At 37.6% G+C, this 14931-nt stretch overlaps 1 protein-coding gene across 3 annotated transcripts in view; it reads right to left on the bottom strand.

Annotated features, from left to right (window-relative positions):
- The window catches only part of ARHGAP10 (Rho GTPase activating protein 10), a 137425-nt gene that overhangs the window by 53956 nt on the left and 68538 nt on the right, over window positions 1–14931 (bottom strand). For 2 of the 3 annotated variants that reach the window (XM_085058217.1, XM_085058218.1), the window contains 4 exons: window positions 13567–13648; window positions 12483–12525; window positions 11145–11210; window positions 4887–4961 (listed from right to left, as the gene is read on the bottom strand). In XM_085058217.1, coding sequence (XP_084914343.1) covers window positions 4887–4961; window positions 11145–11210; window positions 12483–12525; window positions 13567–13648 — 266 coding nt within the window. The remainder of the gene's footprint in view (window positions 1–4886; window positions 4962–11144; window positions 11211–12482; window positions 12526–13566; window positions 13649–14931) is intronic. The other variant, XM_085058220.1, reaches the window with a different exon arrangement.

The following is a 14931-nucleotide window of genomic DNA, read 5'->3' as shown; positions in this document are numbered from 1 at the left end:
TTTGTTCATGTGAACATAGAAGCAACATCCGTATTATTATTTTTATGAGGTTATACGAAGAAGACTAAATATCTACACCTGCTTATAAATTCTATTTTCATATTTTGTTTTTAAAACTATTTACTGCTGATTTTTTCCTTTAATGAAAGATTAAAAAACACCCTCATGTAAGAAGATCTTTATAGCAATTGAAATTTTCACACCTCTAATTAAACAGAGAAATGTTCACAAACACAGAAAGATGTACAAAAACAGTTTAGGGGAAAAAGACCTCTAAGAAGAATTTATCTTTTACTCTTTTCTTTCTCATTTAAAGTGCCACTACACTGATAAATTCTTTCCATAGTTTTGCTTGTAAACTGTTGTTGAGAGCAGCCAAAGTGCAGCATGACCCTCTGCATTGTGTGAAAACCTTTAAGAGGTGCTTCGAAAGTAGAAAAAGATGTCTTTGCTGAATGTTTGCCTCCCTTGTGATCGGTTTTAGTCACAGGACAAGAAATACTTGTTTGCTTGACCATTTGCCAGGTTCACAGAACTCCCACCTTCTCCCATGTTAGTTGGTAGAGTCTTGGAACAAGACAGATCAAACCGAAAGGTTTGTCTGACCCATCAAGTTAAAGAGTTTTTGACAGAAGATGGAAAACAACACAGCACACTGGAATGTTCTGTGATCAAAAAACCCAAACCCTTTTGGCCTCAAAGCAGAAAGCCATAGCTAGCTGACACAAGAAGAGCACATGAATGTGGCCAGCCTAGCCCAATGCATTTGCTGACTTCAGGTGCTTGAGCTCCTGTCATTATTTACTGCTCCACATTTCCCTCAGTCACTGCAGTGAACAGCAGCAGCAGCTGACACAGATTACGTGTGGACCACTTCATACAATTCAGAATTCATTTGTTACTTGGCTTGTCAGACAAACGACAGACACGTTTAAAAAATCAAATTAGGATCCCTGATTAAAGGTGCAGTCCTTTTACCGGGACTAAATAATTTTGTTCTAAAAGCTGTGCCAAGCAATTACTTCTGTAACTGAATATTCTCCCTCATTATATCAATTATTTAAATCTCATTTTAAAATACAGGTCAGATAACATTTTCTAGCAAACTAGCTAACCACAACCCAAAATACTCAAGATGGTCTCGGAAATAAGCTTTTTTTCTCTTTTTAGCATGCTAGCTGTTTCCATGTTCAAATTTTCTTTTTTGAGAAGAAAACCAGTGTCCTGAGTTAATTAAATAAAACCTGCCATCACATCAGAAGCTAGCAAAATCTATGGGGGTTTTGTTACTAAACCACTATGTAATATCCAGTTTTTCAAACAGCTATTTCATAATCATCAACCTCCTTTACATTCAAAGTATGCACTCTGCTCATTGAAATTTGTTGATGAATTTTGGGAGGAAAACAACAGGCGACTGAATTCCAAAGCGAGCCTCTTAAAATAGAAAATAGAAGGTATTGTTGAAACATTTAATTATCTCTTGGAGGGAAAAAAAAAAATCAGCCCTGCTACCAACCGTTTGATTGCACAAGCCATCATGATTTAAAGACACGTTCATGTTTGGTTTGACATTTGCTTTACAGTGCTCTGTGCCCTAACACCCAATGGATTTCACTCTTCCTCCTCCATTTTTCCCCTCTACTTTAAACATCCCAGACAATTTTAAGAACTGGAACCTCGACCAGATTTAAAAAAAAATTACTCCAGTTGTTTTCATGCTACCTGCTTACATAACAGCCACTGTGCACTGAAGGGCTACTTTATGCCTATAAAACTAACCCCACATGTTTAAGGAACAGCTTTTGACAGATCAGTTCTAAATTTTATGCAATTCTGTCTGACAATAGGGGAGCCAGAGTTTATAAAAACTGTCCAGTTCACTACATTTGGTTAAGAGGAGACTCCCTCTGCTTTCATATGCAATATGCCCACTGTAGGTGTGTATGCAGATTATCATCTACTCTTTATAAAATAGCAAACTATTTGTGTAACTATTTCAAAACCTGCTAGTTTTGGGAAGGCAGAAGTACCTGAGAGCTTCCTTCTACAACAAGTAATATCTGGTATTTTTCACACCAGACAGCATCAGAAATCAAACCTGAACTACATCAGTAGAAACTGCAAGTTCTCAGCAGTCACTTCACACAGGCAATGGTCCATCTGAAAGCTGATCTATGCAGTGGCTTGTACAAAATCTATATAACAGCATGTAGGAAATGAGCCACATCAGATCTGTAATGCAGATCATCAATGAAACAGGAATTGGGCCCTGATGCACTTCCAGAACTGAGACTCCTGATGGCTGACAACTCACACTGCAGTGCTTGGAATGTATTTCCATAATATTGGAAGTTCTTGCTTTTTATCCCAGTTTATAATGAGATATCTGGTTAATTTAACATTTTCCTTTAAAAGGTAAAGAGTGTTTTCCTCACCAGATGCCTCCCTTTAAATTTAAACAAGATCATTGCTGCAAAATAGGCACAATACCAGATGAAAGTAACTTCATGGACTAAGTTAATTGTGAAATTAACTTTTCTTTTTTTAAAGTAGAAGTGTATATTTGATTGCAAAGCCTTAATTTGCAGAGACTTAGCTCCACTAGATTTTTGCATTACAGATGAAAATCTATGCATTCATAGTACTAGAAAAGCATATGTTGATCTTCTCATACTCTCTTGACTCTCAGTGCACTTTCCAAAATTCTACAGAAAATATTCTGAAAAAGAGACAAAACTACAAAAAGAAATTATGTCCCTGGCTACCATTTGGAAGACTCTTTTTTCACATCAGGTCTTTCCAACTGTGAACCTCATGGTCAATGATAGGTAGCTTAAAATACTTTGAAATCTTATCAAACATTTTAAAATACAGAAAGTTAATGTGAGTTTTTTATGATCCTGAGAAATCTTTCATATAAAAGGGTATCTAAGAGTATGCCCAGAGACAAAGGATTAAAGATTAATCAGTCATTTTAAATTCTCTGTACCACTGTATATCAAAAAGGAACCCTCTTTGTTCTTCTCTGAGGACAGACAGATAAAGAGCACAGATAGGATCACTTTCAACAAATCATCAGAAAAGAGCACCTGCTTGCACCCTAACTTTTTCCTGTTCAGTATTTTGCCTCATCTTGATACCACTGTATTCTTTCTATGTGAAATAAATATATGAAACTTGGGTATGACAAAAAATGTTTCTGTTTAAAAAAAAAAAATAACTAAAAGCAGATGCTGGAATCCCCAGTAAACTCTTCCAGCTGCTACTGAACCACTGGCAACCTGAGTCTATTTAATTTGGATACCAATAATGGCAGCAAGGAAAATCTGCCTGCCAGACCTGCACACCCAAGCTAAGCCAGCAAGTACAAAACTGAAAAGCATCTTCCGGTACCAAATGCATTCAATCAAGGCTCTCTGAGTGACAGCTCATCATTCTTCCCATGGTCAATGGCTAAAGATGGTTACTGCTTACTGAGGCTAACCCCAACACAGATAAACAACTATGAAAATCTGTTATAGATCAGTCATTTTTATTAATCCCAGTTCGCATTTCCAAGAAGAGCCCTTTTTCTATAATACTTTAAAGGTTTACTAATGGAGTACTTCAGGGTGCTGTTAATATTGATTAAAGTAAGACATCATAAATTAATATTTAGCAAGGTCATTATGACAGATTGATATGACATGCAGGTCCTCAAGTCTCAAGATGTCTTATCATTTCTGAAGAGACAGCCTGTTTGAAAAAATAAAGGGAGGAAAAGAAAAAGTCTTACAGGTGGCACTGAACTGACAGCAGCATATAATATAAAAGCGCTTTGTCATTCACATAATGTCTGGGGTAATGAAATGAATTCACTTTCTGGCTTCCTTCAGTTTGCAGTGCCAAAGAACACTGTGTTATCAGCACAGATGGAGCATGCATGGTTCTGGAGAAGAGCCTGGTGCAAACTGCAAACAAGCTTCTTTGCATACCAATGAATCCCTGAGAATCAGACCTTTGCTGTCAAATGACAGGTTTGGAAGCTCTATAAAAATGAACTAATCCCAGTGGTCTTGTCTGACTGCATGTACTGTCAGTGCTCAGGACAAGAAAGGGGCAAACACAGCACATTTTGCAGTCATGGCTACTACTTTGGTGAGAGATATCAGGCAGATGAGGGATTTCATCCAGGTGCCAATATTTCTCTCCCTCCCCCAGGGACAGCAGAGTGGCAGGAGAACTACAGTCACTGGAATTAAAGATGCATCAAAATTTCCAGAAAGAAAAGGGAGAAAAAAGCTTCTGAGCATTATTTTAGCTATGCAGGTATAAAAGAGCCTAAGATGCTACCCACATATTGGAGCTATACAACTAAGTTTACAAAAACAAATCCCTTCTCCATCTCCTGCCTTGACCCATAGTTATTATTAATACATATATCACATTCCTCCTCTTAAACCAAATAGCTCTTTAAGAGCAGGCCTAAACTAGATGTCTTATTTTGCACAGTGATTAACTAAAGACACACGTGGGCACGTACACTTGGACATTCTAGACAAGGGAGAATGAAGGTGGAAACTTCAAACAATGAAGCAACCAGCTTCAAACTTTACTGAATTTGGTATTTTGAATTTTCTGATCAGAACCTTCCCCTTAGGCTGCTTTAACCCCACTTACATCAGCCCAAAGCACATTCTTTGCTCCTACATGTCCCATAGCAGCTCTTAATTTATTAATACACACTAATCTAGGTTCTTCTAAAGTAGGGGGGCTTACAATGACATAGTGATTATTTGCATGGACTAGAGCAAACTACTGACAGGTGCTTTAAAAACTAAATATTGACAGTAAAACAACATGAAACAAAATATTGAAAAAATGTTTGTAAAATAGAGGCATACCCATCAACAAACTCAGAAGTCTCTGGACCTTTGAACTCACCCCCACAACTCTGTACAATCCTTGGTCATTTATACCTATTATGTAAAAAAAAAAACAAAACAAAACAACAAAGCATGAGATCAACCACAGTCAAATTTAGCACTAAAATTTTTGCCCCAGGCAACAAATTCTCTTCAAAGATAGAGAGATTACACAGTATTAACAGTCCTGAGAACATTATAAATAAAGTATTACAAGAAACATTTTGTTACTTTTTTTTTTTAAGATAAATTCATGTTATGTTTTGATTAAAGTTTCATGTACCTCAATTCCACCTCTGAAACTGGGAGGAGAAGAAAACAGGGACAAACCTTTGTTTGAAAATAAATAAATAAATAAACCACTGTCTCATCTCAAATTTTTTAAATTACATTTTGGGTATGTTGACACGTACATTCTAATAATGCCAGACCCAACAAATGCTAAATTAACATTTCTTCAATAAATTTTTCTTTTTTTTTTCCCCCAGTATGTGGTGACTAAAACTCTTTGGATGAAGAAAAACTTAAGCCTATTCCCAGTCCTCAAAACCAATACTTTTTCAAGTTTATAAATGCTTTCCATTTAAGATACAAGGCCAAATTCCAACCCACTGTGCTCCACATAGGAGTTACATCCAGAGGCACCACCAAAAGTTACTTAACAGTTTTTCTTGGGATGAACAGAAGAGCCAAAACCAGCACAGTATTTACACTCCCCTACTCCCATTCTATATGGACATGGGACCACTTTGCCGTCATTGCTCTGTGCCCTTCCATTGTCTCACACACATTCACTTCTCTACCCTTTTTCTTCCCCTGCTTTTGCTTTCCTTTCCAATACCCAGTTTTATCCCCAGGGAAGTAAAACTATGAATATAAATTGAAGAAAAATGGGAGAGAGAGAAGGGGCAAGGAAGCAAAAGGGAAAAATAAGGTATGTCTTTGTCTGCTGCATTGCTTCAGAGCCCATATAGTGGGAGGTAAAATACTACTAACAAAGCTGACACAGATGTTTGAGAGGCCTCATAATAAGCAGCCATCTACGAACACAATCGACCTTCATAATCACCCTGGCCTGGAAGAGTAGAAATGCCACAAAATACCTGTGTTCCTACTCCAAAGAAATCTTTTCAAATAACAGATTATGTGGTATTCTTATTCAAAATATCCTTCAACAAAGGAAGAATTGTGGAGAATTCCCAGCTTCCATACCAAGCTGTTCCAACCCAGAGAAGGAAAATTAAAACCAGTCATATGAGAAAAAGTTTCTTCCCAAATAAATATTAGATGAAGTATGTAAAAATCATTAGCCTTTTAATGAATTACTGTCAGACAGAGCCATAATACACAGCAATAATTCTCAATATGGTAGAGAGAACTTGGCATTTTCTACCCGCTCCTCCTGCCTCGCCTTGCTACATCTTTTCTCTCTTCTCTCACTCCTTCCTGCTCCTCACACAGTCTGCAGCGTCCTCAGCCATCCCAGATCCAAGATGCAGGCACCACTGGAATGGTGCTGAGCCTTCAGCTAGATGCCAGGTTCAGATCTGGCTCTAATTAACAGAATAAGCCAGATCTCCTTTATTTTATCTGTGCTCATCAAAACACACAATTCTTGAGTATACTCACAGTTTAGCTGTGTACAGAAGAACGGAAAAAAACCCAGCTATGTGGCCACAACACAATTCTTCTCAAAAGATGAAGTTATTGACCCAGCCAACTAAGTTTTCCAATGATCCTTAGAACAAGTGTGATAGCATGCTATACACCACTTGGAAACACTAAAAAAACTCCCAAGAACACAGTCCTTGACACACTCCAAACAAGAACGCACTACAAATCTGTCCTCAAAGCAGCAAATACTTTTTGCTTCAAACTACTCAGAGGTGTCCAGGAAAATTTTGGTACCAAATTAACACCAAGCTTTGCCAAAATGCATCACGCTTTTTTTTATGCAATGTCTTCTACTACTTTTAGTACCACAGAACAAGCCTTCTGCATCATATGCAAGATGCTAAAAAGCTGAAGAAATAATGTCACACTCAGCTTCTGCTTATCTCAGAAGTTGATTTGTGACTTCCTGTGCTTCTAACATTAAAGCTGGGGGGAACCAACTGTGCTGACCCCAAACATACTTTTACAGGCTTAGAAATAATCAAGGTCAAACCACAAAACCTACTGCTCAATATTAAAGCAGACATGGTAATACAGAAGTCTCTGAAAAATGGCAGTATTGAAACCATGACAATCTTTCAGCAATAATCATGAGTCTCTGATAGAGATTATCAGATAATTGATCGGTTTCAAATTCATCAACCTGAAAAAAGCACAGCTAATTGCTAGCAGACATCAAGGAGTGCAAAGAGGCATTAATATTTCAAGGTAGTTTTAGATGATACCTTGAAACATACTTTCAAATGATGTTTTATTTAAAATATACAAAGCTAGTTTGAAGCAGTCCTATTTCTGATTTAATCTGCGCATTTCAGATCTTCAGCACATCCAACACTGATAATGCTTGGCATTTACAGAACACAATTGACAGGATGACTCATTGCAAGGAATAGCTCACCACCGAGTGAAATGCTGAAGGATTCAGACGCTGTGTCTGCCGGCTCAACCGCTATTGGCAACTTGGAGCGACAAAGCCCTGCAGCACAACTTCCTTCATGTTTACATTATCTCAAGATGTTTGGCTGCCTGATACCAGAATTTGGCACAGGTACACAGTTTATGAAACATGCTTAGAAATGTAAGGTATTGTAAGCAAAATAGTAATTTATACTATCATAAGCAAGGTACATAGTAGGTAAGTTTACTTTGTGACTGGCATTGTACGTGAGGCTGAAACAGACTTGCAACAGAGCCGCAAATACAACTTTTTATATCAAAATCCATAGCACAGAAACAGCCATCCAAGTGACACTCTAAATTCAAGGTGATGCCAGGGGGTTTTTTGTCACTTGAAAAGGTTTTCTAGTCCTCCCTCACCACGTCGTTTCTGTCTGAGGAGCAGCAAACCTGGACACGCAGCTCAATGCTGCCACCTCTCTCTGCAGCTCAGCTCGGCAGCTCCGGTAGTTCTAAGCTCAAGACAAACCCTGCTCCGGCAAACACTTTACCCATCACATCCCCTGAGAAGGTACAACCACCTACTTGCACACAAGAACACGCATAGAGTCTTTATTAGTGGAGCAAAAGCTCTTTGATGTTTCCATAAAAATCTACCACGTTCTATTATTCTCAGTAGAGAATTATAAATAAAATACTCCGAAAAAAATGCTCTCTCCAAGACAAAACACAGGTGCACATCCAACCTGCACGATGCTCAGTATGTGAGAGATGGGATGCACACCCTGATGCCTCAGCATCTCCTTCCAGGTAAAGCACAGCCAATCTCTTGAAAGGCAATGCTGAATCAGAAGCTCACGTGCATTTTAACCAAGACACTGATTTTCGTGCTTCAATTCATTCAAAGCAAATAATTCCCTTCTTGGCTTTATAAAAGGGAACATAACTGAAAAAAAAATTATCCAGCCATTGACAAGTTTATGTTCAATATCTCTGTTATGCTCTTCTCTCTCTGAATACCAGACTACTTCTGCTGTGACATGACAAGACTATTCTCAGTTTCCACCCACACTAGACTGTCCTCTCTTTCCACCCACGCCAACCTCACACCCATTATGATTAAAAGAGATAAAAACATGGCACACAAGCACCGTCTCTGAAGAAGCATCTGTCCTGTTTTCTCCTGCTGAATATAACTTGCTTTTGATGTGTTATCATTGAAGTGAAATAACCAAGTAAAAACTGTTTTCAAGAAAAAGTACAGGTAGAAAATTCTGCAGCTTTAGAAATCGATTTTCTTCATCATACAACTATTCGGCCAAACTCTTTTGAGACAAACAAATGAATGCTCTCCTGGTCCTCCATTTGTTTAGCTCAGCAGACATCAGCAGAAGGTCCTTCATGGGTTTTTTTGTGTTATTTTGAAGTTGTTTGTTTACTTGGTTTGTTTTGTTTTTTTAATGCAGCTGATGCTAAGTTCAGAATCGGTAAACAGAAAATCAATGACTGCTTGAAATGTAATGGACAAATCAAGTGGATTGAAACCAAGCAACATGGATTGTTGAGTTCCTGGAAGGTAATACCTCACCTAAAATGTATTCTTGGAACCCCAGGGAAAGAAATATTCATTGAAGACTGATTTATTTTCTTTCTTGAAGACTATCCAAAACAAAATTAATAGACACAAGTCTTTTTCATTGGCAGTAATTACCACCAAGCACTCTATTGACTGCACATCTTAAAAAAGCTGTGTACAAGGGACAGCAAAGCTGCAAAGTCTCCAAAGATTTTGGGAACTTTAATTCTCTTCCAAGTTTGTTTCAGGCCAGATCCCACTATGGAGAGAAGCTGCTAACCCATGAAAGCTCATCATGTGTATTGAACAAGAGTTACACAAGTATTTTGCACCTTCTCACATGCCCCTAAATCAAGGCATAAAGGACAGAGTGAACTTAAACCTCCATTCCATTTAACCTATCCACCTCAGCCTTAAGGAAAAAAAAACCTACAAAAAACACTTTTCCAAATAGCCACTTCATGAAGAAAGCATTCACCTATTTTCCACAGTTATGTTCTTGTTTCATTTTTCTTGGGTATCAGACAAAAAAAAATAACCAACCCAGTACTTGAAGAAATAATAAAAAAAAAAAAAATTAAAAATATGTAAAAAATAATAAACCAAAATGCAGTAAACTCCACACTGCTTATAGTAAGCAGGCTTCATGAGGTATTGTAAGGTAGCAGTCACTGAACTGTAGACCAAAACTAGCCTTTCATTACACGAGCACATGCTACCCTTTTAATTAAATCTGCCTCATTCACTGTAAAGAGAAGATCCAGACAATATTGAGGCAGGGTTTTGCAGTGAAGGAAACTTATCTGTAGAATGCCAGCTTTATCTGCAATGTTTCCCAGCTGAAATATTCAGACTGTAAATGCCAGTAACTGAAATTTTAAAGTGATGAGACAGGCAAACTTATCTGAAAAATATTCAAAAGAACCAAATGAACAAAAATAACACAAGATAGAATATGGCCTAATCTGGAATAACATCTTTAATGCATCAGACAGAACTGATACAAAAAAGTCTAAGAGAAAAAAGACTTCAGATACTTCTTGCTGTTTAAATGCAAAATTCTAAGTATCACAAATGCTGCTCATCTTGCTAATATTATGGTATAGTAAGTGTATACATGGAAGACACTGTTTTTCAGTAAGATGTTGCACTGGCAGCAAGCATGAAGCCACTCTTCTGTTTAGCTATCTTATTTTAGCTGGACTGTGATACACAGAAAGAAGCAAGCATTCAGCCCTGTCCAATACCACACCTCTAGAAAAAAAAGATAAAATTCCTGAAAAATTCTAAGCATCCCCTTTGGGAGTAGGAAGGAAAGTCAACAATTTAGGAGAAAACCAAAATGCACACAGAAATGACAACACGTCTTTTAACAACGTGAGAAATATACGGTAACCAATGACCTACTTTCATGTCTTCACCTCTTTTTTTAAAACCACAACCAAACAAGCAGGTTCTCCACACAGTGCCATATACAATGCAGTGAGCCTCAGAGTGGCTGGTCACTGCACCCTTCAGCAGAGCCTCTCCAAAGTCAATCCCAATCACCTCTTGAATACTGACTGTCTGCACACTGACCTCTCTTCTATCTCCAGTTCTGGAGGTACAACAATCAATATACACAACAATAAATACTGACAGCATCTTTGTCCCTGGTGTGATTCTAACTCCATGAAAAGCACTTCAACACTTTTTGCCAATCACCTGCCTGCTCAGCTCCTGTTCTTCTGTCTTAAGAGACTAAACAGCAACGGAATACTAAAATAAATTACTCTGTTGCAACAGCAAAGGTGCAGGCACTGCCTACAAAACACAGGTTTCTCTCAGCTGTTGTGCACAAATATTGGCTCCCTGTGTCAAGAGGTGATATTCTCTGCTTGTAAGCACTTCTGGTAAACACATTTCTTGAGAGAAAGCCATACATAAAAGGATGGGACTGAACAGACTCCTGCCCGGGTCAGTGTAATCAGTGAAATGTCTTCCATGGTAAAGTCTTTTCCAGAGATCTACAGATTATATCATACAGGCCTTCTTCACAGAGCAGACCAGCTGCCTCACCCTCTTCACAAACAAGTTGGGTTGATCATTACCTCGTGTTTCAACAGCACTGATGCACTTTTTGATGATGGTGAACCCTATCTTATCCAACTGTGCACCTATAAGGCAAAGAAAAAAAGGTTTGGACAGTTTTAAGCACCATTAGAATCATGCCTTTCACTGAAAATAAGGTTGGACTTAATCACATAGGTAGTATTTTTGAGGCAAAACTAAATATTCTTAAATTGGTATAATACATCAATTTTTCTAGAGAAATTCTGCTTTTCTCCTTCACAACTCTGCCTAGCCCACGTAAAGACTTGTTCTGGTGATAGTGGCTTCAGTGAATCTGTTCACAGCAGCATCCTTTGAAGAATGGGATCCCTGATTAGTTACACATGTTGGCAGATGCAAGATGGAATTTAACAGTACTTACTGCAACATCGACAACATCTGACAGAGTTCACCAAATGGGACAAGGAAGTACTTATGATGAAAAAACATAATCATCAACAGCAGGGCTTTTACTGAGTCCTACACTCAGCCAAAGAAATTCCCACACTAAAGATACAGGACACATGTATATAATTTCACAGCAGTTAATGATCTGACTACATGAAAGCAGATTGCATTAACAGGACAACAGCTGAGCTCCAGTATTCCTTTGTTGTTCCTATCTTGCTCTTTTTCTTCACATCAAAACTTCATTTAAAAGCTTATATTGCAAAACTGCCCTTCCCCCAAACATCTGGCCTTCTTGCTCCTGGGGACCTGGTACTGCACCATGAAGAGACAAATCTGTGGAAAATTTTCTATTAATAACACCAGGATCCAGCTTTAACCAGCAGCTTCAAGGTTTTCAAAAAGCAAGCATAAGTGGCCTGGTAATCAAAGAAGGATACCTGTTTTCACTCTTACACTTTACTAACAAAAGAATGCTAACGTTGTCCAAAGAAAAGCCATCTCTTCTACTTCCATATTTTGGTTTATATCTTAAATGCATGCATTCAGTGTTTTTGCTGATCTTGACATTCAGCTGCAATTACTTTTAAAACCATACTTACACATTCTAACAGATGTGTACACATAATCTGTATTGAGAAATTGTGATGCATTTACATACAGAGTCACCCTTGAATCGATTTCAGGCATGAAGTAAATTGGCCAAAACAATCAGACTGTTTATCCAGCTTATATCCATTCCTACAATTCTTATGTATATACTGAGCTACTGTGAAAACCCATTAATTACACAATCCACAAATTGTATTCAAAACTCAAGATTTAAAAGTAAAATAATTAGGCTGGATCCACAGAAAAAAAATTACCTTTGCCTCTCTCAACTGTAAAATATTAACAAAATCAGCCTTAATGCTATTTCAAATACTTACTTCCCTCTCGTTTTGCGTTCGCTCTATTCAAATTGTTGAACAGCTGACACAAAAAGAGTAAAAAGACATAAATTATTTTAAAGACTTTTATGAGATCAGAAAAAAGGCACCCTCAATCTTAATGCTCAGTAGTCACAAACACAGCTGTTTGCAGCCAGAACATACCACCACCAACAGCTCTAACAGCAGGACCAGAGGTCTGTGCCCCCTCAGTACAATGTTAGAACAGTGTTAGCTACATCCACTGAAATTAACTGTGATTTATGTGCTCCATGTTACTAAGTTTCTCTGCAGGTTAATTTCCCACAGTTTTAAACTCACTCATTGTTAGGAGTCAAATTGTTGATTTGTCCTGGGACTTTTGTCCCAGTTTGGCATTCCCAGAAGTTGTAAACTTACTGGGGAGTCCAGCTCAGACAATACATCATAGTAATAAACACCTCTGCAAATGAAGCCAGATTAGTGCAACAATGATGTCAATAAAACCTGCAACTCCTGGGGCAGACACGTGACTGGGTCATTGTCTAGAAAACCCCATTATTTCTGGCCCACAAGACCAATATATTCATGACTGTAAGAATAAAGAGTGTGTTTCAATTCAACAGCTCAGACCCATTTCCCGATGTGAGGCAGAAATTAAGCAAATTCATGTATAACCTCAGTCCCATTGACAAGAACTTTTTTGATCTAGCTTGAAAAAATAAAATAACAATTCCATGTGACTCACTCATGCAAGTTTTGCCACTGGAATGCTGCATGTCAGCATAAGACTAAGTGAACATGCTTATACTAGACATTTTCTACAACACCAATATTATCATTGGGATGGGAAACCATTTATAAAAATCGATGCTGTCATTACAATGAAAAATTCTCACATCAGCATTAGCAGTTATCTACACTGGGCTTTACCAAGTTACTCATCTCTCCTGAGTTTTATTACACTTTTATCCTTTATTCATTGAATCTATCATTTTGCAAACTACATAATCCCAGTTTATTAAAGTATAAATGGAATCAGAAAGCAGGCGGTGAGAGAATGCTCCATTAGACTACAAAAGAATATTTAAAAAACTATGCTTACAGCTTCTTTTCCATCCAAGGCTTCCATCCACAGCTTCCTGTCTTCCTCAGAGAATGCCTGCATGGTCACAGGAACTCCAGGCCTGCAGATGTACCAACATAAAGCAACTGCATTCACCAGCAACTCAAAAATTCTCGTCAAATTCTATTTCCAGCTACAAGCTACAAGCCTACTGTCCTAAAGTCAAGGTTCATTTCTTTTGCTTAATAACTGAATACTGCTCATCTTGAAAAAAAAAAAACCTATAGAAGTGATACATGCAGTAAGAAACGGGAGAAGAGGGAAGAAAAAGCAAAATTAATGTAATCTGCAAACTATTTATTTTAAATAGCTCATTGTTGATCACTTGCTGATTCCAACACTTGCTGGAGTTATGAGTTTTGTGAACTACAAATAAACTTGGACTTGCACTGCTGTTAGATGAAAAATGTTAATTCAATCTATAATTTTCATCTTTAAAGCAGCAACAATGATCCCAGCTTACAAGTAAATATCTTCTAAAAATTAACATCTTAGTTCAGTAAAAAACTAAAACAAAAACCATTTCATTCTTTTCACTAAATTACAACTGTCAAGGTCTGAGAGTGTCTCCTGGAAACAATAAATCAAACTCAGTATATGCTGCATGAAACATTATTTATTTGTCTTCAAAATAAAGTCAAAGGAAACAAAACCTTCCCTCCTTGTCCTGTATTGGACAAAATTCAAATCTAGGTAGTATTTCAGAAGGATAAGGTTGTTTATCAATACAATAACTTTTTCCTACCCTACAAGACCTCCGCTATCTCCTTAATATATAAATTTCTCTACATTTACCACTAGTCACCTTTCACTAAACATGATGGAGAACTAGAAACAGAAAAAAGTATCACTTGCCAGAGATTTAGCCAGAATCTAAGCACCCTCAGAGCCATAAGTATCAGAATTTAAAGAAAATATAACCATCTCAGCTTTCCTTTTGAAAGAAAAACATGTAAATTTTCAGCTAGTTCTAAATTATACCTAAGTCACACGCAAGGCTGAATGTTTGCTACTTAAAGGTCTTCCCTAAAATTTCACGACCTTGCCTCCTTCCAAAGCACAGTAACAAAGAAAACCCCATGCCCAGCTGCCAATCCCTATGTTATTTTTTAACTTGGACTAGCTGCGGGATATGTGTGGCCTGAACTGATACCAAGGAAACAAGCTAATGGCCTGCAGTACAGACTTAATCTCCATGGGAACATCTCAGTACTACACACATATATTATTAAAAGAAAAATGTCTGATATCAAGGTCACAGTGGACCAGTTGTGTCTATTATATCTAGACAGAAAGATGAAGTAGATTTTTCCCACTTTTACCAGAGAAGAGAATGAAAAAGTG

Source organism: Lichenostomus cassidix, chromosome 4 (assembly GCF_008360975.1).
Source record: "Lichenostomus cassidix isolate B80296 chromosome 4, HeHo_3.0, whole genome shotgun sequence".
In the NCBI taxonomy this organism is placed as follows: Eukaryota; Metazoa; Chordata; class Aves; order Passeriformes; family Meliphagidae; genus Lichenostomus; species Lichenostomus cassidix.
The sequence above is the reverse complement of the archived record's forward strand: the minus strand, read 5'-3'. Positions and strand labels throughout refer to the sequence as shown.